The following is a 27,833-nucleotide window of genomic DNA, read 5'->3' as shown; positions in this document are numbered from 1 at the left end:
TGAAAGGTCTCAAACTTTAATGAAAAATAAATTAAAGTGGTGACAACGAAAAAGCACGACACATCAGTTATCAGTCACTTCCAACCCCAGAATTAGGGCAATCCCAATGTATTCAGACACTCTACCCTCTTTTGGCTCAACAGCTGGGGCCAGTCCGGACAGGCGGTGTCCCATGACTCAACTGAGGGGTAGTATTATCAAGTGACCCTCCCTGTTAAGGGAGAGTGCCCAACCGCCACCCGAATGTGTTATAATGGCTGCTGATTGGACTGTTTTTCCGCCACCAAGACCCTTCAGGAAGTAAAATGCAGAGCAAACAACAATGCAAACAAAACAATGAAATCAGGGCCTGGACGGGCAGGGAATTTTCCAGTGTGAAAAAGTGAAACTAACCTTCCCAAGCTCAGGTCATCCCCAAACACCCTTACTGATTAGCTGGTCAACCTTAACTAAAAACCCTGTAATAGTAACACTAGATCAGTGGATACAAATGACATTTTCATTCTTTACACAAAGCCAGAACCTCATGTGACCTATAAATGGAAAACAAAGGTCCATCACGATTCAAACCAGCAAAATATGTGTCACCTACACTCTGTGAAGCCATTTTGTTGGTTGAATGAATAACCATGAGAATGCAGCCAATCAATTCACCAGTAGTAGTAGTGACATCACTGAAGCACGAGGATGCTGATAGGCTATATATTGTTTCAGCCGACAAAATGGCCGCCTTCACTCTGTGTAGGCAACATCTACACTTTAATTACATATAACCTACTGGGAATTATTCTTATTTTTTTTTCTCAAAACATTCACACTGCGCAATGAGCTATTAGCAATTTATATGCGGTGTTTGTATTCATCGAGGCTGTGAAAAACACTAGTGCTTCTTGTCTGCCAAATTTCACAGTATAAACTGACAGCATTATCATAAAATGTAAAAAGTGCTTATTTCATATTCTGCCAAACACAGATTCTGCTTAATGGATCATATATATATATATGTATGTATATATATATATGTATATATATATATATATATATATATATATATATATATATATATAGAAATAGGACAAGATATCTAGATGGCGCTTAACCCAATGTTGTAATGTTATCCATAAGGTATAAAGACAATTAAGTAGACAAATACACCTCCACAGGCAGTGGCGGGCTGGCCCGGGGGTCAGGGGGGCATCGGCCCCCCAGGCCACTCGGTCAGGCCGCTATTAGGGCCGGGGGGTAGGCCGACAGGCCGCCCCCCCCGGCTGCAAAATACATATCTTTCCCCCCCGGCCGCATCTGACATCAGATGCGGCCGCATCCCTTTTCATGAGATGCGACCGCCTGTGTGCCCCCCGGCCACGCCTCTCCCAGCCCGCGTCTGTCCACAGGTATGTGTGTGGCAGCCAGTCTTCAAAAACGGATGGTAAGTCCCAAAAACAAATAGTACAATGGGTAAAGAAGGACGGCGCCTTCAGGTGTATACAGAATATAAATGACAAATAGGTGTACAATGCACAATAAGCATAGAACAGTCCAGACAATATATCCAATAAATGTCTATATAGAACACCGCAAAGGTCTTCATATACCAATAGGCCGAAAATCGGTACTTAATCAGCGTGTAATTACTGAAACATCATACAGTAAGTATTAAGATGGTGTGCGTACCAGATAGAAATATAAAAACCGCTTATCTGTATCGTGGCTCCTAGGTCATCCTGACATATGATGCTCCATCATGTCTCCCTCAGCCGCAGTAATATGGAAATATATATAGTATGTTCTAATAATGAACACAGCCGCAACACCAATCTCATCCGCTCGTCATTAGGAGAGAATATATGAAAAAGCCATATGGTGTAGTATTTTATAGAAAATTTAATAAACAGATAAATTTATAAAATGCAAACTCACAATGCAGATAAAATATAAAAGCTTATCTGTAACATATAGGCAGGACTGCTGGTAAATTGTCACATCTGCTGGTGGTACTTATAGACGTCCCTCCATAGGCTCCATACGGAAGTAGCTCCCATGAGCACCTACTTCCGATTTCGCAGCACCCGCGATGTCAGCGCAAAATGGTGCCGCGCACTATCACTATAAATTATATCTGTGCACATATGCATTCAATTCCTCCTGATGAAGTTCTCTGTTTGAACGAAACGCGTTGAGGCCTTTATTACTACACTATCCTGGTATACACCACCACACTCTGGGAGCTATAGATCCTATCCTACACTGAGCTTTTGTATGGAGTCTATGGAGGGACGTCTATAAGCACCACCAGGAGATGTGACAATTTACCAGCAATTATGCCTATATATTACAGATAAGCCTTTATATTTTATCTGCATTGTGAGTTTGCATTTTATAAATTTATCTGTTTATTAAATAATATATAACCCCAAGAACCATCAAGTCTACATTTTAATACTACAGCAATTAGCTTTTATTTATCTAGAGCAGTGGTCAGGGAACAGGGGTAAATTACCCCAAGTGGGGTAAAAATGAAATTCCTGGGGGTAATGCTGCCGATTCACATGCTGTCAGTTGGATTGTAGACCCCTTTAAATGTGAAATTGCTGTTGTACCAGAAGAGCCTCAAGGGTTGGCAGAGACACTTCTTGAGCTACGATGCAATAATGAAGCACGTATTGTATTTGAAAACAAAGCAGATCTGTCATATTTTTGGATGTCAACAGCTGCAAAGGCATCAAAATTGCACATGAGGAGGCAGTCAAAAAGTTGCTGCCTTTTGCAACAACCTACCTTTGCGAACAAGGATTTTCCACTCTAACGAACATAAAAACAAAGCGGAGAAATCGATTGGATGCTGAAGGCTGTATCCAAATTGCTCTGACATTAAAATGCCCCAATATTGATGCTCTCGTATCAAAAATGAAGCAACAACATTTCTCCAAAACCTGAAGTTTTGAAGTTGAAGCTTTCAATAAAATTTTGAATTCCAATAATTAATAATATATGATTTCCTTCCTTTCAAATCAAGGGGGTAACGTCGGCGTATCTAAATATATTTGGGGGTAAAAGGTAAAAAAGATCCCTGACCCCTGATCTACAGTAAGTCAGAAAAGTAAGTATCCCAGACTCCAGAGAGAATAGGCAATTCTTCCAAGAGCATTTACATACCTCAAGGTGGGTCCTGCCCTCCCCAGTTAACAGCTAGTGGTATGGAGTGCTAAATTGGGTTTACTGAGGTATGTATGGAGTGATAACATGATTTCCCCATATTTCACCCCAAGCCGTGTCATCAAGTCCCCCTTCCATGCAGCTTTGGTCTCCTTTCCAGCCTTATATGATGCCCAATTGAATATAAAACGCCATATAGGCTAACATACACAGCTTTATCTCATGTCGAGTATAATATGCAGAGCAATACATGGTACCCAATGTAATATACAGTGCCATACGTGGTGCATAGTATAATATACAGAGCCATACGTGGTGCATAGTATAATATACAGAGCCATACGTGGTGCATAGTATAATATACAGAGCCATACGTGGTGCATAGTATAATATTCAGAGCCATACGTGGTGCATAGTATAATATACAGAGCCATACGTGGTGCATAGTATAATATACAGAGTCATACGTGGTGCATAGTATAATATACAGAGTCATACGTGGTGCATAGTATAATATACAGAGTCATACGTGGTGCATAGTATAATATACAGAGCCATATGTAGTGCATAGTATAATATGCAGAGCCATACGTGGTGCATAGTATAATATACAGAACCAAACGTGGTGCACAGTATAATATATAGAGCCATACGTGGTGCATAGTATAATATACAGAACCAAACGTGGTGCACAGTATAATATATAGAGCCATACGTGGTGCATAGTATAATATACAGAACCAAACGTGGTGCACAGTATAATATATAGAGCCATACGTGGTGCATAGTATAATATACAGAGCCATACGTGGTACATAGTATAATATACAGAGCCATACGTGGTACAAAGTATAATATACAGAGCCATATGAGGTGCATAGTATAATATACAGAGCCATACGTGGTGCACAGTATAATATACAGAACCATACATGGTGCATAGTATAATATACAGAGCCATACGTGGTACACAGTATAATATACAGAGCCATATGAGTTGCATAGTATAATATAAAAGTGAACCTGTGTGTGACAGGTAGTATTATTTTATCAGGATCCTCAGTGGTTAACGGACTATAGGGAGTCTATAACTTTGTACACAGCCGTGATCCCCGTTACTTCCACATACTTAGGTTCTGTGTCAGTAAAATAGAGCCATCAAGGTTCTATGTCAGTAAAACCCCTCCGCTTCCCTGCCCAGCGGTGTCTATTACTGAAGGGGACTAGTGACAAAATAATGAATTGACGGAAATATTACACCACCCCCTTCTCCTTCCTTTCCAGACCTCTTCTGGACACTTGGTAGGGTCTATCAGAAAAGGAGAAACAAATAACCCAGCAAATAGCAAAAGAAAAAACGTTATGGTGGGGAGAAAAATAACATCAGAAATTAAATTTCCAATGGGCCCAAAGATCAACTTTAATAATTACTGTGATGTCTGCGGTTAAAGTGGGGAGAGCTTTATGGTTCACTTTGTGCTGCCCTAATAACCCTTAAGGCCTGTTTTAAATGTATTGAGATAATCCAATAAAAAGCAGAACCGCTGTTCCAGATACAAGCTGGCTGCATCCAGCGCTGACTGTCAGCAGCAATAAGCGTCACGCGCTGTCCTGAAAACCAGTCTAAATTCTCCTAACCAAGAACATAACGTCACAGATGGTCAGCTGACTCGCAAGAGATAAAGCAATACCATGTAGCTGAACCAAACCTAAAAAATAAACGTAAAAAGCACACACAGCCTCAACCCTGCATCTGCTTTGTACTCAGATAGAATCTGGCAACTTTCCCAAGGTCGCGCTCCTTGGGGTGTTATTCTCGCTGATAACGGCTTTGTAAAATTAACATTTGCATTGAGTGTAAGTGTGTTTGTTATTTTCAGTAACCAATATGGTGTTGGGGGAACGTACAGTAACATCATTTTAGAAACAGATGAACAAATTGTCCATTGGGAGCAACTGTTGTTGTTGGATAACAAAAGGTATATTTGTGTACAATACTAACACAGACTCCCCCTAAGATATTCCTATTGCACAGATTCCTATACCTTTCTAAGGCCACTTACCCACTTAGTTTTAATAAAAACTCAAATCAATGGCAAAAGCGCTCAATGTCACATTGCAAACCTCCCAACATTTTTTAAAGAATTACCGGTTGAAAAAATAAATGCTTAATTTAAATAATAAAGCCTTTGTTTCATTCAATACTTAATGCTAGCGTCAACAGTATAAGGATTGTGGCGTTCTCTCCAGCGTGGTACAGATATCGCTTGTAAAAACACCCGTTTTGCCGGATATACAGCTTTTTAAACCATAATAAATAGAGCTGTATACCCCTACGAAGGCAAACGCAGGATTTGCAGAGGGGGGTTTCCACACTACACCGCCAGTGGGCGTGGCCAGCATGCATGGGGGCGTTGCTATAATTTTAGACAGTGCTTGGCTGCTCTCCAACTCTTCCTATCCCCATAATATACATGGTCAATGCTGCGTGCGCTACTGTTAGGTGCACGCAACTCTCCCTTTTCAAGCAGAGCTGTGTGAAGCGGGAGCAGGGTCCAGCCACCTCAATTATACAGTGCCCCAGGCTTGGAGGGGGGGGGAGGGGTGTTCCAAGCACTAGGAACCCCCCTCCCTCTCGTTTTGCCTATGCCCTAACCTAAGAATTATCAATTCTTGTTTTATAACTAGACACATTATAAATAATACTCATATAGGAGGAGATTATTATTATTATTATTATTATTATTATTATTATTATTATTATTATAATAGATATTATATATTATGTAGCACTGAGGACAGAATAACTGTATAGTTGCCAACTTTCTGACTCTTACCTCCGGGAGGACAAGTGGTAATTTGGAGAAGGGCATGGTGCAGTGAATCACATCACTGACCACGTCCCCGTGGATAAATGCTGCGACAGCATGGACGAGGCCAAAAGTAAGCGTTTCGAATCGTGTCGTTGAGGTCCATGTCCTGCTAGGAAGAGGGAGCAGTGAGGGGGGAGGGGGGGGGCAGCTTGGTCCCCCAGGAGGTCTCCAGGAATTCGGCAGTCTCCTGGACATTCTGGGAGAGTGGTCAAGTATGAATGACTGGCGTTCCATGAAAACTTTCAACACACTCCATTTTAATCCGTGTGCAAAATGAAAAATCGCTGAGTGTTTCAATGTTATTTTATTTAAAAAAGTTAAAAGTTTTGAAAAATATTTGCTCTTCTATAATGCTACTGCTCCTATTTAATGATTATGCTAGGATGCTCCTAACTTGTAGATGTCACTGTTGCTATGAACTGCTAGCTTAGTATAAGGGAGGAAGGGGGTCCCTAGGGGAGGGATCTATCCTGATACAGATACGAAGAAGGGGCTGACTTCTATTCATATTTGTCTAATAATCACATTTCATTGTACACACTACTTAACTATTTCGGTGATACTTTTCATTGTATTATAAAGAACTGTGTTGAAGGATCATCGGGAGGTCTTTTATCATCATCATCATCATCACCATTTATTTATATAGCGCCACTAATTCCGCAGCGCTGTACAGAGAACTCACTCACATCAGTCCCTGCCCCATTGGGGCTTACAGTCTAAATTCCCTAACATACACACACAGACAGACTATGGTCAATTTTGTTAGCAGCCAATTAACCTATCAGTATGTTTTTGGAGTGTGGGAGGAGACCGGAGCACCCGGAGGATAAATGTATTAAGAACTGCAATTAGATTAGAACCATTTCAAATCGGAGCTACACATGAAATGTTTTACCTTTAAATCAAGAGATAAAACGTTCCCCCCGGATCAATATTTTTGACCTCAGTACCAGCCTCTCTCAGCCTCCTGCTTCAAGTAACACACTTGTTTTATAAGGATTTGTCCTCCCTTCCTTTGTAGACGCTGCAATTCTTATTACTGTTCAAGGTGTCTTTGTTTCTACTGCTAACTTTTTGTGTTATCATAGTATCTTGTCAAGCTTTACTTTTTATTGTCAGAAGCTCTCTTGACCTTTCTGTGTGACTTATTCCCATTCCATTATCCAGAGCTCTACCTCTTTGATTTAGTAATCTACAACCTGATTTCTGCGATCACTTGACCTGTCTGCCACCTAATACAGATGGAGCGGAATTTATTGTACTAAAGGGTGCGCTATAGCAAAGAATGATGTGACGGATCTGTGCTATCGGCTAAGAAATCAGTGATGAGCTTATCTGTGTTGATAAATGGAAAATGTTTCATGTGCAACGGTGGACTGTGTATGCAATAAACTCTGCTCCATCTGAACAACAGAGGAGTCATGGAGCCTCACTGTTGCGCTAATTAACCCGTTTGTATTTTTACACGTGGCAGACAAATGAAAGGAACTTTAAAAGCAGTTAGCAAAGTGTTAGCTGATGTTACATGTACAAAAAAATATGACATTTGATATCAAACCGACATTTGATATCAAACCGACATTTGATATCTGGATGGATAAATGTTTCAGCTGAGCTAACTAACACTTTATCAAATGCATTGAGCATAAAGCTATATTATTAATTTTCGCAGTATGTGCACAGTTCCGCACTGCTTAGACCTTTCACAAAGTGGCTTCACCGCAGAACTTGGCACAAGCCTCTATAAGACACAGGAGATGTGCCAAGCTGACATGTAGAGAGGAACAGGTGCGGCGCCCAACCTCTAATTGGTCACCGCAGAGGTAAGTACCCCATAAATGATGGCACAGCGAGCCGCAGTATGGTTGATGAGGCATCTGTCAATTGCAAATACTAAAGTTAATCTGGCACTGACAGCTATATAGTCTAATCTGAATATGCATAAAGCTCACACAGTGTATATTGAAAGAAAGCAATGGGTTTCTGGAATAAAAATTTCAGCACCCCGTCAAATCTGTCAATCAGAGGGGCTACGAATGCATTATGCACCTGTCATGTCTACATAAAAAAAAAAAAAAAGATGTACGTGTAGGATAAATGTTCAATTTGTTATGAGAGGTGTATTTTACTGCAATGAACTAAAGGTTTTCTTCATAGCCGATGCTGAGGTTTTATGAAACAAGCAGATTTTGCAGATAAATTGTGGTGTACGGAAAGTCAAAGTAAAACAGCGGAGGGCTGGAGGGCAGGAATACTCTTTAAAGACACAAGAAAATAGCTGTGTGCCATCATTACCGTTATGTACACTCTAACTCAAATTTTTTTATTTGTTCTCTGTATTCATCTGATAGAAATATTTAGAGATAATTGTATAATAGTTCACTTATTAAATGATCTTAATTATTTTCCGTGGAGATACCAAGTCTGCCTGCAGACTGTAATGCTTTCTTTTCTTGTCTCTATCAACTAATCACATAGTGGCCTAGTGGTTAGCACTTCTGCCTCACAGCGCTGGTGTCATGAGTTCAATTCCACACCATGGCCTTATCTGTGAGGAGTTTGTATGTTCTCCCCGGGTTTGCAGACAATAAGTTATTTATGGCAGCACAGTGGCTCAGTGGTTAGCACTTCTGCCTCACAGCACTGTGGTCAAGAGTTCGATTCCCAACCATGGCCTTATCTATGTAGAGTTTGTATGTTCTCCCTGTGCTTGCGTTGGTTTTCTCCGGGTGCTCTGGTTTTCTCCCACACTCCAAAAACATACTAGTAGGTTAATTGGCTGCTATCAAAATTGACCCTAGTCTCTCACTGTCTGTATGTATGTTAAGGAATTTAGTCTTTAAGCTCCGATGGGGCAGGGACTGATGTGAGTGAGTTCTCTGTACAGCGCTGCGGTATTAGTGGCGCTATATAAATAAATGGCGATGATGATGATAATAATCCTGTATCTTTTCCTAGATCCCTCCTGTCAGTCTTCTTGATGTGAGTTAATCTGCTTGCAATACAACAGCTTGGGGTGTGGCCTGGTGGGAAGGGGTGTGCACAACATCCTGGGAGGCGGAGTTTTATGTCACATGGGGGCATAGCCAGGGTCCAGAAGCACGGAAATATGACAGAGCAGGGAAATACACAAACTCCTTAGGTTTGATAATAGTCTGCACAAAGGTACATCATTAATCTATGTCTAGTGTACACTTTCCTTTGTACAAGACTCAATTAATTATATTAGGCAGAACATATTAGATTTTAAAGTGCCTTTAACATGGATCCTTAGTCATCCAATCTTTCATTGGTTTCTAGTTTTGAAGCATTAGACACCATATAGGAAGAACATACTGTTAGGGCTGACGGCAAGTGTCATAAACTTGTAGAACAGGTCACAGAGGTCTTCACCTAATAGCAGCCGCCTTTCCCGTAGAGAACGTGCTCACAGGTACTCAGATGCCCCCAGATCTTAAGCTCAAAGTAGTACAAGTTTATAACCCTACCGCAGCGCAGGCGAGGGCCAGGTGGAAGAATAGCAAAGTCCAAACGGGCCGAGGTCAAGGGGTACAGCGGGCAGCGGTGGTGTAGTCCAGGCAAAAGGTCAGGGCTGGTGGCAAACAACGAATCCAGGTAACAGGCAGAGGTCGGGGTCACAGGCAATACAGCAGAGTTCAGTACATCGTCCAAGGTCATACACGGTAAGATCAATCCAAAGGCAGAGAAGGGGAACAGAGCAGGGAGCAGATAAGTATGCACAGAGCAGGAACTATAACCAGCAGTGAGGCCCAGTCCTCACTGCCTTAAATACTATGATGGACAAATCAGAAAGGAGGAGGACAGGGTTGACAATGAGCCTCAGGAGGCTGCTAATTAATTACTAGCTTAGAACTAGCATAGGTCATATCACAAACCAGGAACATGTAAGAAAATATAAATGACAAATAGAATCTTGCGAGAGCTCCCCCTGGAGTTGGAGGATGTCCCTACACCCGCCTACTCTGCACACAGATAACAGTGCATTGTAACTCAGCTGCTACCTCACACCAGGATGCGGGGTACCGCATACCACAATTATAATTTTTTATTTTTTTTTACTAAATTCAGTGAAGCAACAGGATGTTTCCTATATAAACAGCACGGCAAATATGCAGATAAATAAAGTAAACTATCATACTGCTTTTTTACCCTAAATAAAATGAACTATCATCGACAAACTGCTCCCCTTGGCCAAATATTAATGAAAATCTTTTAGAACAATTGTTCTAGAGGTGGGCCTACGTAGTGCTAGGGGAGAGTCTGATCGGGGGTGGTAGTGAATTCCACAGGTGGGGAGCAGCATGGGAGAAGTCTTGCAGGCGGGAGTGAGAGTTGGTTATCAGACAGTAGATGAGGCGCAGGTCAGAGGTAGGTCAAGGAGAGCGTGAGGGAGAGTATTTTCGAGAAGACGTTTGAGATGTTTTAAGGGATGATGTTGTTGAGGTCTAAGTAGCATATTTGTCTATACTCCAGGAATGTCTGTGAAACTCCTGAATTTCGAGAGAGTTATCCTGGGGGAGGACACCACCCTCCTTCGAATTATGTCCTTGTGCAGAGAGGGGACGGGGCTGTGAATATGTAAATGACGTTGCCACACGCCCCCACAATCGGCCCTTCCATTCTGATCTTCCAGGGGGAAATCGAAAATATAGGCAAGTATGCTTCAAAGGTGATGGTGAGTAATTTGACTTGGATTCCTAAGGATATGAGTAGACAGTGTATCGATCTCCAGAGTGGTATGTGGAGCTACGAGAGAGGAAGATCTGTCTTGCCACAGCATTTAGGACAGATTGAAGCAGGGATAGATGGCTGAGGGGAATGCCAGATAGGAGGAGGTTGCAGTAGTCGAGGGAGGAGATGATGAGAGCATGCATAAGAAGTTTGGTTGCATGGGTAAGAAAAGGGTCTACTCTAGCAATATTTCAGAGGTGGAGGTGACAGGACAAAAAGAGAGACTGGATGTGAGGGGTAAAGCAGAGGCTGGCGACAAGGGGGGCACCAAGTAAGGGGGCTTGATAGACTGTGGTGTTGGTGGCAGTGAGATAGAGCTGAGCGGAGGTGGTGACTATGGGACGAGGAAAATGCTTGTCGAGTGAGATTCTCTCTGATAACCCTGCCCAGCCTAGTTTACTGAAAATTATCCAGGCTCTGAAACCAGGAGAATCATCTATTATATTTGCTGACAGGGCGACTATTTTAGGAACTGCATGGTTGTCATGCATGCTGGCAATAAAGATTAGAGGCTAGATTTACTAAGCCTTTCATTTATTTAGTACATTCTACAAAATGACAGCTAGAATCTGATTGGTTGCTATAGGCAACATCCCCACTTTTACAAACCCGCAGCTTAGTAAATCTAGCCCTAGGAGTAAAAATTAGCCTCAGCCTCAAATTTCCCTTTTAAGAAGAGAATTAGGGTCACATTGAACATGTTGGTATTGCAATCAATACAATGATATCGAAAATTCCTGACAAATTTCCTATCCAATCCAATCTTATTCCCGATTTCCTTTACAGTAAGATTTCATTCTTTGTTTCCTCCCAGCTCAAATCTTTTTTTACCATTCTTACCCTGTTTTCCTCTTTACTATGCATCAACGCCAATGTCTCTCTGCAGTTCCTATTAATTAAAATCTGCTAATGGCTGCAGATTAGTACAGACAATTATCAGAAGCATGAGCCTGCAATGGATGCAAAACCATGTTTTTAGAAAAATTAGCATTTGGTATTTACCAGCACAAGTTTTATCGTTCTCCCATCTGCCAATATTCTTGTCTGGGAGCTGATATTCACAACATCCTTCGAAATGGATTTGTTTGTAGTGTATAACCGTTTCATAGCAGCTGGTATTTCACTCTGTGGCTTTTGTGTTCCCCATAAACAGTGAAATTCCATCAGAGATCAGAGAACAAACAGAAGTATATAACATCTGAATGGGCAACACCTCCGTACGCGGTTCTGGGGTCTGACGAGACGCGATCTAATAACTATATCTGACTTTTGAATATTCTGCCTCAACTGTATCAATATGACATGTTAATAAACTCTCACGGTGGGAGTCTTGGCTTGTATCGTTCCTTCTGTGTAACAGTCCATGAACATGGCTATAAACATTGCAAGCGCACAGCATGTGTCCCGAGCTCATCTGGTATGGCGAACGTTATACGTTAACATGCATTAGGCCCTGCCTTAAAGCAATTTACGCTCACACGACTGGAGTCTCCAAAGAACAATCCAAATCTTATCAACTTGCAGATGCACACTGTAAGGCAAAGCAAAGCCTAATGCAGCCTGACAGGTGCAGGAAAAGGCATAAAAAGACATGATATTTCCCATAGCCATTTCTGTAAATCGCCAGGTCCCTGCTCCACAATAAAAAAGCTAAAGAAAAGTTAAAATGTTAATATAACATAAAGTATCAGTGATATGCAAAGCAGGATCTGCTGAATAAGCTCAGAATAGAATGTTAGGAAATAGAAAAAACCCCACATTCTATGATGGCACTGGGGTCATGAGTTCAATTCCCGACCATGGCCTTATCTGTGTGGAGTTTGCATGTTCTCCCCGTGTGTGCGTGGGTTTCCTCCGCGTGCTCCAGTTTCCATCAACCCTCCAAAAACATACTGGATTGTTAATTGGCTGCTGACAAAATTAACACTAGTGTGTGTTAAGGAATTTAGATTGTAAGCTCCAATGGGGCAGAGAACGACCTAAACGACAAAAAAAACTGTATTTACTATACACCGATGCGGGATTGGTGGCGCTATATCAATAAACGAATGATGATGAACTTAATTAGAAAGCATAAAAATTAATTTGTTAACTAATGGTATAGATAACACTTAAGAGATATAGGGGTTTATTTATTAATAGGTAAAAAGGATGCTGTTAGTAATGGTCAGCAGTGGAAAATAAAATGCTTTATTATTACATTAAAGCATTTTTCCGTTTTCTAATAAACTTTTATTTTTTTATATTTTTTTAATTTTTGTTGTCAATAATGTTATGATTTCATTTTTTTTTACTAATTGAATGTGGAGTTGGAATCCAGCGCACAGGTGTGACCCAGAGTGCACAGAGGGACCCTAGACTTGCCTGGAGGACGGCAAGACTCCTCTTACTGTTGCCAGTGTCACCGGGGAGCTGTGCGTCGCCCCAGTGACATTTTTATGATAAATTGGGTGGCCGAGGAATTTCTAGTCTTTAAAACACCTGGGTCTTGATAAATAAACCCCATAATATTTCACAACAGGAAATCTAATTTTAGTTTGACTTTATTCCTCATCGAATAAATTGGTAAAAAACTTTAAACTGCATATATAATTGATACTGTTACTATCCACTTTACATGGCAATGTCAGTTGCAGTTCCTATTGTTTATTATATTGTTGTACTGGATTTATCATCATAGAATGCAGGCACACTACTGTAGGCTCCTTCATCTTCTTCCCATTCACAAAAAACTACTGTGTCTATTGGTGAATCCAGTCCTGACTCCAGGCATTTCTGTCTTATGGTTATTATTTAGTATCCATTATTATGGTGATGAGGCTACAGGAAATCTGAAAGGGGAGCAGTCCGTCTTTTGGGGACGGCGATGGGCTAAAATCGGTCCCAGTTTAATGACGTGCCAGTAAGATTTTGCTCCCACCTCACCTAACTTCCAAATACATCACTGTCCAATAACTGTAATATACAAGAAGTGGGTATTACACCTAAATGGGTGGAAGACAAGTTAATAAAATCTATTTAACGCTTGGTGAGTTGTCCTCTAAACCAGCCTTTCCAAAGGTGGGTCTGTGCATCATCCATTGCCCCCCTCCTCCCATCACACTGGGGGAAACATGGCTAATATCTTAGGGAGTGTGGCTCGTAGAGGGGTATATCTACTGCCTAGTAAGCTCTGCCAGCCCTCATTAAAGTTTGCACACTAAAACAGGTTTTCCTCTGTTCCCAGTTACATGGTTAAATAGTATTAACCAACCAAATAGCTGTGCTAGACAGGGGTGTGTCCCTGCGCACCAATAGGAAACTGCAAACTCTTAGCAGCACTGGATTTTGGGAATATCTGTTCCAGTGTGCTGTTTCCATACGTACTCACACACCGCAGTTTACATTTAATTTAAGGGCCGTATAAAATCGGCGAGCCAAGCGCTTTTATAGGGGTCAAGGAAATCCAAGGACATTTTTATATGTGTAAGAAAGCAGCGTAGAAGGCACGACATTGCTTATAAGAGTTAAAATGAATACAGAAGTGATATCTTCAGATAATAAGCGACAACAGACATACATATATTATTAACAGCAGTTTATACAATGCATTATGTATTATTATGTCAGACAAAAGACCTATATTTATCCTTCTCTGGATCAACACAAGATAGATCTGGAATAAACTAAAGGGAATTTCTATACCCTTACAAACCTTAATAAGGCTATAAAACAGACTGTGTATGTTATTCATGATTACTTTTCTCCAGCAGCTCAGAAATGTATTGTTTGGGTAATCTGTCTGATAGGCTGCGGATTCTGCAACTTTTTGGAGGTGAAGTCTTTTTAAACAGAACATCAAAGCGCTCTTGGGGAATACATTGAATCAAAGCACTCATACATATTCATGCCTTCTCCTGGCTTCCCAATCCTCGTTAGAAATCATGAAATGAGCTTTTATTAACATTCCCTTCCTTCTACAGAACTTCAGTGGGGAGGATTTGTAGTCGCACCACAGTGCTAGATGAAAATTAAGGGAACGAGGAAATATCACATTTCTCAGCATATAAAGGAAGTGTTGACAAGAGGTTATATCAACAATGTTCATTTCCACTGTTCATTACATTGAAACACGACCTCAGAGCGGTAGGACAACCTTCGCGCCTAGTATTTGCAAGCTCGGCTCAATAGGGCGACAAGACACATTTATAACTGCTTGCTAATTTATTGTGGTCCCCTACACGCAATTTGTCAGGCACAGGTTACCTGCCTGGTTGAGCTTACAATCTAGAATTAGTGAGAATACCCCCCAAAAAAACAGGTCTACTAGTTGAAGGACACAAGGAGCTGTCACTGGGATTCGAACCAAGGTCTTAAGCACATCTCAGTGTCGGTCACTGTTCTTAAAGCAGTAGTCCCAGTTACTCATTAAATTTCCACTGACCTGCTCTTTCCTCTTGGGACTACAAGCTGAGGCTTGGGGCTCTTCCATTTCTGTACTTTAAACAAGAAAATGACCATGGCATATCTGTGTGGAGTTTGTATGTTCTCCCCATGTTTGCGTGGGTTTCCTTCGGGTGCTCCAGTTTCCTCCCACACTCTAAAAACATACTAGTAGGTTAATTGGCTGCTATCAAATTGACCTTAGTCTCTCTCTGTCTGTCTGTGTGTACGTTAGGGAATTAGACTGCAAGCTCCAATGGGGCAGTGGGTAAGTTCTCTGTACAGCGCTGCGGAGTTAGTGGCGCTATATAACTAGCTGCTGCTGATGATGATAATGATTATCATTCACCATAAAATAGCCGCTGAGATCGGTGTGAGTGGGAGGACAAGTGCTTCCTATTGGTCCACAAGGACACATCCTCATAGGGTGTACTCAAAAAGCTGCTGCTGTACTACTATAACTAGTAGAAGTTTCCGAGCCAAAGTTTTGAGACAAACAGAAATTCTGGTGCTTGGTACAACCCTAGGGGCATTAACTGCAAAACAAAAGATTTCTAAACATGTTTAGTCTGAGAGGCTTTACAATAATAAGACTTAAATAAGAATATCATATAAATCTCAATATCCTATACAGCTTTACAGAATCTAAATAGAAGATTTTCTACTGTTTGCCCATTTATTTCAACTTCAGTCTTTATGTTTCATTGTAAAAAGACAGACGGAGAGAATACAGTATATTTTCTTTTTCTTTCAATCTGCTCAACTGCATGACGCCTCTTGTGAAGATAATCCCATTGCGGTCTGGTTTATGTCCGCTCTCCCTCTACTGGATACCATTATGTCACACATACACTGTTGCCAAAAGTTAGTTTCTAAAGATCACTCTGATGTCAGGACTGCTAATTGAATTTCAGGAACAAGTCTTAGAAAGCCCACTGTACAAGAGGAGACCACTGTCAGGTCTAATTTTAAAAAAAAATAAATATCATCTTAAAAAGATTCATGTGCTGTTTGCTGAAGTATTCCAGTTTTGTTTTCTAGCTGTTGTTGTATGTTCAGTTCATCATATTAAAAGGTTTTAGATGTCAAAATATTACAGGGGCATTCCTTATTGAGTGTGGAATACGCTCAAGCGCTCAATTTTGCGCTGTAAGGAAAAAATTAGATTATATTTAAAGGGACAGGATTATTTAAATAGTCTGGTTGGCACAGAGAAGGGAGAAAGTCCCTGATATATGTGCTGACACACAGGATTTGACTTCTCTGAGGTGGCATGGTGGCTCAGTGGTTAGCACTTCTGCCTCTCAGCACTGGGGTCATGAGTTTGAATCCCGACCATGGCCTTATCTGTGTAGAGTTTGTTTGTTCTCCCCGTGTTTGTGTGGGTTTCCTCCAGGTGCTCCAGTTTCCTCCCACACTCCAAAAACATACTAGTAGGTTAATTGGCTGCTATTAAATTGACCCTAGTCTGTGTTTCTGTGTGTGTGTGTTAAGGAATTTAGACTGTAAGCTCCATTGCGGCAGGGACTGATGTGAGTTCTCTGTACAGCGCCGCGGTAATAGTGGCGCTATATAAATAAATGATGATGATGATGATGATCAGAGGCTAGGTTCATCCAATGTACAAAAAGCAGTTAAGCACAGAGAATGACCCCCTGTAATAAAAGCTGTCCCAATGACACTAAGTGGGTGCAAAACCAAGGCTCTCATGTCAGCATTAGACATTAAAATATATGATCATATCTTCCTATGGAGGCATGGAAAAAATAGGGACTAAAATTGGGGGAAAAAAGGTAAAAAGGGTTATTTTACATTCTAAAGACTTAGTTTATGGTTCCATCAAACACATTTTTATAAAATATTTTCAGATTCATCCACTTTCAGCGCATACCTCCTATGTGCTCAATATAATAGCATGTCTGAGAAATGCTCTGTACCAAGATAGTGCCTGCTAAAGCTCTGTTAAAGCCAAGGAAACAATCTGTTGCTTCTTATAATAACTTGGCCAATTTGGGTATCTCTCAATTAGCATATGTCCCAATTATCCCGTTTTAGATGGGACTGTCCCGGTTTTAAGGAACTGCCCCGCTGTCCAGCAGCCAGGACTTTTGTCCCGACTCTCCGGACTGTTGGAGGGTGTGCTTCATTCACCAGCACTCTGCATAGTGGGGGGTGTCTGCAGAAGTACTTGGCACTCCCCCAGGCACAGTGCATACCTTCCAACTGTCCCGATTTAGGTGGGACAGTCCCAGTTTGAGGTCTCTGTCCCGCCATCTCGATCAGGACAGCGCTGTCCCGCTTTTGGCCAATTTGGGAGGTATGTGTCTTCCTCCACCCATATGTCACACAGGAACAGGAATTGATTGTGTTCCACTGTGGAAGGCACATCGGGGATCGAAGCCCGAAACACGGCTTCACTCCTCCATGAAGCAGGCACGCCCCCATGATGCCATAGACACGCCTCCGTAATGATGCAGACACGCCCCCTTTAGTCCACTGTCCCGCTTTGAAACGCATCAGTGTTGGGAGGTAGGACTGTGGTACATTCCAACCTGACCTGTCCAGGAGTGACCACGCCCACTCAGTGTTGTCCCGGAAACCAGACCGTTGGGAGTTATACATTATTAGAGTCTATTGTCAATACTTTGTTTTAACTGCTGATTTCAGATATATTGATAAATGCAGAAACATGCAAATAAATAGGATGCCGGTTACAGCATGTTCGTATGTTTCACTGAACTTTTATTAAAACTAAAGATAATTATATAGATAGATTTTCCCTTTAAAATAACAGTCTCACACTTGGGAGAAATAAGTAGAGCCAACCTAAGGCTCTATATAATACAGTTGATAAAACATGCTGCAGGGTAATCTACGCTGTCACAGGCACGGATTGATCAGCGTGATGTCAGATTTAAGAGTCGCGCTAAACCAGATAACGATCACAGGAGCAATGGGATTTTAATTCCTTGATAAACCCCCGTTCTGTATTTTTATTGCACCTGCTCCTCCGAGTGGAATATTTCATAACCTTGCCAGTATTCTAGATTCTCATCTAAATCCTCATGTAACCGAGTCCAATGACAACATAATCCCACAAAGCAAATTGGTGGCCTCACAGGAGCCATCATGTTAGCTGCTCAATCTACCTACTCTATATATTCTTATTGATTCATGTTCCTCTCTTCGATTATATCTTTGCTATTATTAAACAGTGTAGTTCACAGCGAATTGACGTTTTTTACTTTTGCGTTTCATTTACTTGAGTTCACACAATATGGAAGTAGTTAGGCCAAGCACGTGAGGAACGAGGTCCTCTCAGAACACTGAAAACACCACAGAGGTAGAAACAGGAAGGGCCGTGCTTCGAAAACAGGGATGGGGGTAGCTGCGATGTACCGGCGGTAATATGCCGGATTGTTTCTTTGCTAGATAATTTGAGCACTTTGGGCTGTAGGAGCGGGGGTCGGAAGATTGCATTGGGCAGGTGGATGAGCAGAGGTGGGAAAGAGCCAGGGAAGCGGCAGGCAGAACGCAAGGAGCAGGATATACGGGTGGGGTGAGCGTTGCCGATGCTGATAAATCCGACGCTGAGGACACCTACAGAAGAAAACCGATTTTAGAGGAAAACTACAAGAATATACACAGACTTACCTGATCAGCGACTGTCCAGATATCCGATCCTAGCAAAGCACTGACAGGAGGGTCTTCTTTAGGTGTCCGGCAGTAGTGTCTGACGTCAGTGCGCCCTCAATGAATTTTTATTTAAAGCGGCAATGTCTGGACCCCTCTCTTAACAGTTAACCTGCGTGGTCCAGACAGTGCCGCTTTAAATAATAATTCATTGAGGGCGCACTGACGTCAGACACTACTGGCGGACACCTGTGCATTCGGAAGAAGTTCCTGTCAGTGTTCTGCTAGGATCGGATATGTGGACAGTCGCTGATCAGGTAAGTCTGTGTATATTCTTGTCGTTTTCTTCTCAAATCGGGAGATACATATGGCAGACAGAACAGGGTAATATCTATTGGAGGCAGCTTGTGATGTTAATTTGAATGTGTGAGTGTAGCAGCATTAGCCGGCGGAGTAAGTTGTATTTATCTGGGTGTCGGTGGTGGTAAGAGATGGTCCATGTCCAACGTTCTGACCATGGAAGGAGTGGATCATATCACTATGTATTGAAAAAAATGTAAGACTTGCTATGGGTGAAGCAGTAACATTTCACTTTCTCACAGCATCGCTATTGTTTTTGGAACACTCAGAGACATGGGGTCTGAGTCATTAAGCATATAAAAGGAGTGACTTTGCACCTGGGCAAAACCATGTTGCATTGGAGGGGGAGGTAAAGTTAAAATGTGGGGACAGATTTATAGTTGGGGGAGGGCATGTCCTAGATCAACTTTAAATTTCAGCTATCACGTATTTGTGTGCTACATGAAAAAACAGAGAATATTTAACTTATGTGCAGAATAATAAAATAATTTGCACCCCTTGCATTGTAACATGGTTTGTTCCAGAGAACATTTACTCCTTTATTTGCCTTACTTTCCTTAATGACTCAGACCAATGGCGTTTTCCCTGCTCAACTCTTATTTCAGTCATTCTTTTATTATTATTTCTTCAGCAAAGAAAAATGAACTGACGTAATGAGAAAAATCAACCTATGTTAGATGAACTGAGGAGGGGAAATTCAGCTGGGTGGAATGGGGTAATAACCCTGAGGAACATGACTGATATAAGGTCAAACTTGCCAACTTTTGGAAACTTAATTCCGGGAGATCCTGGGCAGGGGGCGTGGTTGGAGAGCGGGAGGGGGCGGTGAATCGTGTCATTTTGGCCCCGCCCCCGCAACAAAATGCCGTTTTTGTCGTGGGTGGGGCCAAAGTTACGCGAGTCACCGCAAAGCGCGTCATTTTGAGGAGAAAGTTGCCATATGAGGGATACTTGCCTGATCTTCCAGGAGTCCCGGAGACCTACCCGAATTGCGGGAGTCTCCCAGACATTCCGGGAGAGTTGGCAAGTATGTGAAGATTATGGTGATGAGTGAGGGCAGGGCTATACAACTGCTGGCCCGTGGGCCAGATGCCATCCTACAAAGCTGATATGTGGCCTCCAGCTTACCAGAAACGCCACAGCCTCTGATGGGTGACATCACTTTTTTGAACTGCATTCAGGCTGCAAACATGCACTTGTAACATAAATTAGTCCGACTTCATGGTAAAACCTGGACAGTTCTGACAAAGCTACGGAATGTTCCGTCTAACGGTGAATTGGAGGCACCAAAGGTTCCAATTGTGTAAAGCCGACCCTGAGATTAAGGGGTATATTTACTAAACTGCGGGTTTGAAAAAGTGGAGATGTTGCCTATAGCAACCAATCAGATTCTAGCTGTCATTTTGTAGAATGTACGAAACAAATAATAAATAGAATCTGATTGGTTGCTATAGGCAACATCTTCACTTTTCCAAACCCACAGTTTAGTATATATACCTCTAAGAGTTTACTAATCAGTCTAGAGATATGCACTAATAACTCCTGACAGATCATTACTGATATTCTGCAACACATCTCATTTATAAACAAACACTGCTCTTGGTGTGAGCCATTATTACCGTCTGCAGGTCAGGGAACTCTTTATAGGAATGCAGTCCTCCGCCTCCCCTATAAATAGTTAGTAGTGGTCTACTTTGTTGGGAATAGTTCCTTTTCATACACACTGCCAGTGTAACTAATTCATTTTTAATGAGCCTTTCTGCTTGGAATACACGACTGAAAAGCTCTGAAGAGACACTTGAATATCTGAAGTATCTATAGAGAGCGGGTTATGAGGTTTACAGCAGCATCCTCGAGTTTATGAAGTATACAATTGCACTATTTTTACTGCCTCATGTGAAATGATGAAGCTGTTTTTTTTTGTGGCTATTCTATAAAAATCAAGATATAAAAGGTTATATCCCATAGACAGTGACTTTTTATATTAGAAGTACAGTGGGCAGCTGATATACATAACTGTTGGTAAGATGAGAGCCTTCTTTTAAACCAGCGGTCACTAGTTTACGTAAGATAACAGAGGACTGTTCTACTGGGCTATAATTGCTATGAAACTAATCCAACGCAGTCATTTAATGGGCTGGACCAACACTGATGTGAATGCAGCCAATCAAATCAATAGGAACTGATCATTAGTTGAGCTCACAAAATGGCTGCCAGTGACTCAGTGATGTCACTGGCTCCATGTGAGCAGACAGGGATATTTCTGTATTCTCATGAATATTAGTTCCATAAAATGTTTGCTCGTGCCTCAATGCCGCCATTAGCTCCTTATGAATTACCAGGCTGCATTCTCAGGTAAACTGGTTCAGCCGGCAAAATGGCTACTCAGTGAAGTCTCCGGTTCCATGTGAATCGATAGGCCGCATTCTCATTAACTTGGTTCAGTCCCTCTATTGGCTACCTCATATGTATAGGCATTGAGTACACATTGTACCCAAATGTTTTTTAAACATTTTTTAGTAAAGTTAAACCATACCTGCAGGGGACGTGGTTGGAGGGCGGGAGGGGCGGGGTGCCACCCCCGCAACTAAAACGTCTTTTTGTCACATAGCACGGGAACAAAATGGCGCGGTTCACCGCAAATTGCTTCATTTTGCAAAGTAAATTCCAGTATGCAGGATACTTGCCCGCTCTCCCGTGAGTCCGGGAGACCTACCCGGAGGGGGAGTTGGCAAGTATAAGTTAAACCCAACTTAATTAGTGTATTTTCACTTATTTTTTTAATAAACATGGCATCCACAGATGAGATTATGGTTTATATTGCATTTCAAGGGGTTTCTATTTACTCTTTGATCTTCAACGCATTCCTTTCCTATTACAGCGCGAGACGTGCACAATGAATCTAGCAACACAATTTAATTTTATACAATTACATGAGCTCATAATGATCAGTTTTGTGAAAGGACAAACGACAAACGACTCAGACCTTAGGCTGGGTACACAATACAGTAAATTTCACCCCTTGCAATAACATTAACAGAATATGTCCAGGATCGTTCCATTGTTTATAGAGATTTTTACTCCATTTTTAAAATCAAATCAAACAATACGATGTGCTAATCGTCCATCGTTGAAGCATACAGACTAATGTGATACCGAAGTGATCGGTCGTTTATCATGTGATTGGCAAGAAAATCGGGTGAAAACTTGTAATGTGTACCCAGACTTATTGTTCAAACACAGAAACACTGATTTCAAAACCCCTGAATTTATACAAAGCGAAAGAGGAAAATCCTTACTAAATGCATGTCTGACAAATCACACAGCAACACAGTATCCGTCAGTAATCTGCATGAAATGGGAAAGTCATGCCGAGAAAAGAAAAAAAAACAACCAATAAAGGATATTCCCTAGTGAAACCGATATTGTACCAATTAATTACATTGCATGACAATACAATAGAAATTAAAGACGTGCAAATCGCCTTGACAATGATTACCATATATAACAGATTATAAAGCAAGTCTGCTTCTCCTACATTTTTAATGCACGGTTTAATAAATATTAATAGAACACATTTATAAGATAATCTTTTTCTGAAATTTAAAAGACACAAAGGGCTAGATTTACTAAACTGCGGGTTTGAAAAAGTGGAGATGTTGCCTATAGCAACCAATCAGATTCTAGCTGTCATTTATTTAGTACATTCTACAAAGTGACAGCTAGAATCTGATTGGTTGCTATAGGCAACATCTCCACTTTTTCAAACCCGCAGTTTAGTAAATATACCCCAAAAAGTCTATTATTAGGTTAAATATAGCACTATGTTAAAACCTTTTAGGGGTAGATTCAATTGAATGCAATCTACCTCCAGACGTCACCGCTATCAGGGGCAAACGCAGGATTTGTAGAGGTGGGTTTCCACCCCACGCCGCCAGTGGACGTGACCAGCATGCATGGGGGGCGTGGCTATAATTTTAGACAGTGATTGGCTGCTCTCCAACTCTTCCTATCCCCATAATGTACATGGGAAATGCTGCATGGACTACTGTTAGGTGCACGCAGCTCTCCCTTTTTAAGCAGAGCCATGTGAAGTGGCTTGGAGGGGGTTTCCAGGTACTAGGAAACCCCCTCGGTTTGCCTATGGCTATGTGCGGCTACACACAATGCCCCCTATTACGGTAAAAGATCTCCGCTCATATTTCTGTGCACCTCTAAGGGGAACGAGCAACAATTAGCGGGAATGTCAGCCTGGACATCGCCTGAGACATAACCCATTGAATATCCCCCTTTGAATGAAAAAAACATTTCACTACAATTGCATTCAGTACAATATAAACGACAAAGCTTAAAAATAAACTCTTGTAGCCAAAATTTTACCTCAAGAAAATGCTCTGCTTGTTGCTCTCGATCCAACTTCCTTGATGTTGTGGTGATGAGACCTAGATGAAAGCACAGAAGACATCATTTGATTTGCAAATCATCTGGCAAAGTATCGTAAACTTTGTTAAGTCATTTGTGGCTGTATTAATACCAAACTCTAAGCCTCTCAGATCAATGCACAGCCTAATTTCCATCATTCATGTGAGAGAAGATGCTGCCCCGTTAAATTATTCAGTGTCTGTATAGTGTTTGGAAAGCGGTGTGAAATACAGAGCTGCCTTCGAATGCAGAGTACCGTTCCTACACTTAAACATCATTTTAAAGATATATTTCAAGTGTTATAGGGGCTCCCAAATTTTCCACTGACAAAAACAGACATGATGCAGGCCTCAATTTTGTGGGCTGATACAATATTTATTTAATGAGAATACAGCCAATCAATTCACTAAAAAACAATGACAACACTGAGTCACGTCACTGGTTCCTAATATATTGGTAGCATACCGTCCAACTGTCCCGATTTACATGACCATAAATCCCAACCCGCAAGCTCGTTGCCTAGGTGTAATCCTTGATTCACAACTGTCGTTTATTCCCCACATCAACTTTATATCTGAATCATGTTACATACACCTAAAGAACATTTCCAGAATACGCACATATCTGACACAAGACACCGCAAAAACATTAATTCATGCACTCATCATCTCCCGCATTGACTATTGCAATTCCCTCCTTACTGGTCTTCCCAAAGTCAGACTTGAACCCCTACAATCTATTTTGCACGCAGCGGCTAGACTGATTTTCCCTGCAAACTGTTCTTCCTCTGCTGAGCCACTCTGTAAGTCTCTACATTGGCTGCCTGTATTTCAAAAAAATACAATATAAAATACTTCTACTAACATACAAGGCCATCAACAAAACTGCACCGACATACATCTCCTCACTTGTCTCAAAATATCTCTCCGTTCTGCACAAGATCTGCGTCTCTCTTCCACTCTCATCACATCCTCCCATTCTCGGTTACAGGATTTTTTCCGGGCTGCACCCACTTTGTGGAATTCCCTCCCTCGCACAGTAAGACTTTCCTCTAGTCTTCAAACCTTCAAGCGTTCTCTGAAAACCCAACTCTTCAGGCAAGGTTATGATATTCCTCAACCACCATCTTAATTTCCCTAGATTACCCTATTACCACCTTCTACACAGCTAACACAAGACAACAACCCTCTGACCAACATTGCCACACACACAGCACACTCAATACTTTTACCCTTGCATTCTAGCTGGTTCATTGTGTAAAATGATGTAGCACATGCCCTTGTGTTTAAAACTCCCATTGTCCTATAGATTGTAAGCTTGTGAGCAGGGTCCTCTTACCGCTCTGTCTGTATGTATTACCCAGTATTGTCTTATTAATGTTTGTTCCCAATTGTAAAGCTCTACTGAATCTGCTGGCGCTATATAAATAAATGATGATGATGATGATGAATTTAGGGGCTCTGTCCCGCCATCCCGATCGAGATAGCTTTGTCCCATGGGTGAGAAATTTGGGAGGTAATGGTGCCCATGGCAAAGACTTCTTTAAGCTGAAACGCGTTGGTATGGAGCAGGTAAACCTGCGAAGTATTGCTCGAGGAGAAGCCCATTGAGACGGCAGCCCGGGTGTGGTCTGCTTAATGTTTGGATTCTCTTTACCTATTTGTCATCTGGTACAAGTATATGCACACACAGAGTTTCCTTACCTATGTGTTTTTAACATTTAATAAATGTGGTTTCATTTGACTCAGATGTAGAATTACACTATGGGATTCTATTTCTCTCTCTCTTCTGCATCATTATATCATTTGGAGTATATGAGAAAACCAGGTCTCATATGGAGAGGATATACTCTGGAAAACTGTGATCGTGTGGATAATGGGAAATTAAGTATTAACGTACACACGCAGGGATTGTGTCTGGAGAATCTACGGGGAGAACACCCGATGCTTAATTAGTATTTGAATCAGACGATGCCTTCGATCAGTGGATTTGTTAAGTCTGACTCTTTGATATTTTATTTTATTTCTGTGTATAAGAATTATTTTTTAGCGTTTTATTACTGTCATTGACATATTGATATGAGATCACTAGGTTCTTTAACGTTTAAGAAAAAGCGCTAGATCTATTCCTCTTTTGTTTTTTATACATTGAGAGTACCGGGTAGCCTAGCGATATCCATGAACCCACAGTAATGTAGTCACGCCTTCTGTCCCGATACCGGATTGTCAAATTTTGGGAAGCATGTTATAGGCTCATGCATACTGGCATAGCCCACAACATGTCTGGCTAATCTGTGTGTGGTCAGATGCAGCTTAAAAAGTTCTGTAAATGACCCACATACAAACAAGTAATACACTGTAGTGATGAAAATAGGGAACGATTTAACAGGTGGAAGGACTCCAACCCTCACTTTGAAGGAGATTCAATTCTCCAGCAACGGCCGCGGGACACCTCTCGCAGATTTTTTTTCTCTCACAAATATTCCTCATTTTTTTGCTCGCGCCCCATAGAGGTGCGAGCAAATATGAGCAGATATTTTTACCATATAAATGGAGTAAAAATGCGCAGCCGCGATGTTCTGAGGAACGTCGCGGCTCATGGAATGACACCCTTAGATTCTCCTCCACTTCAACTAAAGAATTACTTATCCACTTTCTGAAACATTACAATCCCCTGGCTATGGAGCTGATTGATAATATGGATGGTAGAAGGCATGAGGCATAGCTCTCAGTGAAGGGCCACAGGGGGCCCTCCGGAGCCATGACTAGGTCCTTCACGCTCTGATGTCAGACAGAAATGCCAGCTGATATGTTATTACAGCTAGGTGTCTCTTTATTTGATTAAATGTATTGTTTTCACTTCTAAGGGTGATGTGCGGCCCTTTTGACGGTTAGAAGGCTGCACGTGTGGCCCCTGAAGTGTGAGGTTGCCCCTCACCCCCTCCGTTTTGTTTCTCTCCCGGCTGATTCATTATTCATCTTCCCCATACAATTCCAGTGTGATATCTCTTACATTTATTCACACCCCGGCCAATCTTCCCTATGATCACCTCTCATGAGGAATACATTGAAACACTATCTATCATTTCAGTTGTCTCCTGCAGAGGTTGCCGATCAATAGAAATATATATATATATATATATATATATATATATATATATATCAGAAAATCTGATTATTTATATCAAAGTATCAGTTTTATCTGCGCTTTCAAAACTCATTGTTGGCAGAAAAAGGGAACTGTGTGCGCTCAATGGATAATGCATTGTATCCATCAATATATTTAGTCATTTGGGGCCTGATTCATTAAGGATCTTAACTTAAGAAACTTCTTATTTAAGTCTCCTGGACAAAACCATGTTACAATGCAAGGGGTGCAAATTAGTATTCTGTTTTGCACATAAGTTAAATACTGACTGTTTTTTCATGTAGCACACAAATATCAACTTTAAATTTCAGTGTACAAATAAGCTATCAAGTATTTGTGTGCTACATGAAAAAACAGTCAGTATTTAACTTATGTGCAAAACAAAATGCTAATTTGCACCCCTTGCATTGTAACATGGTTTTGTCCAGGAGACTTAAATAAGAAGTTTCTTAAGTTAAGATCCTTAATGAATCAGGCCCTTGGATTGCAAGATTGGTATTTCACTTGTTACAAAGCTGCCTGCATTTCTACTGTACAAAGTAAGTCTCTATCTACACCCCAAGATAAGCTTTACTTCCCAACTATTCATCCAGGGACCGATCACCCTTATCCGCTGTCTGTGTGGTTTTTTTATCCGCTAACACCTGAAAAGGTGCAAAAAAATAGGATGAATGGTTTCTTATAGGCTGGTTCCCACTACTGTGTTCTAAAATGTTAACTCTGCGTTTATACTTTTTCAATGCAGCACGTCCTACTTCTCGTGTGTAACTCGCCCAACCAGTAAAATACTTTATATCGGTGAAAGCACAAGGCGTGAAAACAGAATTGAAAACACGTTAGTAGAGCATGACTAAAATGTGTGTGAGCTTTCATGCAATTTTATCCGTCTGTCTCTCAGTGCTCACAACAATGAGTTGAGAAGTCAGATGGAACCTGGATGTACGTTGCATTTCTGCCAAGAGTTCAACGGTTTTGAATGATTGGAAAGGGTTGTGGCGTACTAAACAGGGATGTGCCCTTGTACAGTTTGGGTATGCTTTGGGCAGACCATGTGTGTGGCCAGGG

At 41.3% G+C, this 27,833-nt stretch overlaps 1 protein-coding gene across 5 annotated transcripts in view; it reads right to left on the bottom strand.

Moving 5' to 3' along the window:
* FAT3 (FAT atypical cadherin 3) overlaps positions 1–27,833 on the bottom strand; it is a 451,200-nt gene that overhangs the window by 148,292 nt on the left and 275,075 nt on the right. For all 5 annotated transcript variants that reach the window (XM_075198718.1, XM_075198719.1, XM_075198721.1 and 2 more), the window contains exon 5: positions 23,580–23,641. In XM_075198718.1, coding sequence (XP_075054819.1) covers positions 23,580–23,641 — 62 coding nt within the window. The remainder of the gene's footprint in view (positions 1–23,579; positions 23,642–27,833) is intronic.

The sequence above is a fragment of the Mixophyes fleayi genome, chromosome 2 (assembly GCF_038048845.1).
Source record: "Mixophyes fleayi isolate aMixFle1 chromosome 2, aMixFle1.hap1, whole genome shotgun sequence".
Lineage (NCBI taxonomy): Eukaryota > Metazoa > Chordata > Amphibia > Anura > Limnodynastidae > Mixophyes > Mixophyes fleayi.
Note: the sequence above shows the minus strand (reverse complement) of the source record. Positions and strands in the feature narration are given on the sequence as shown.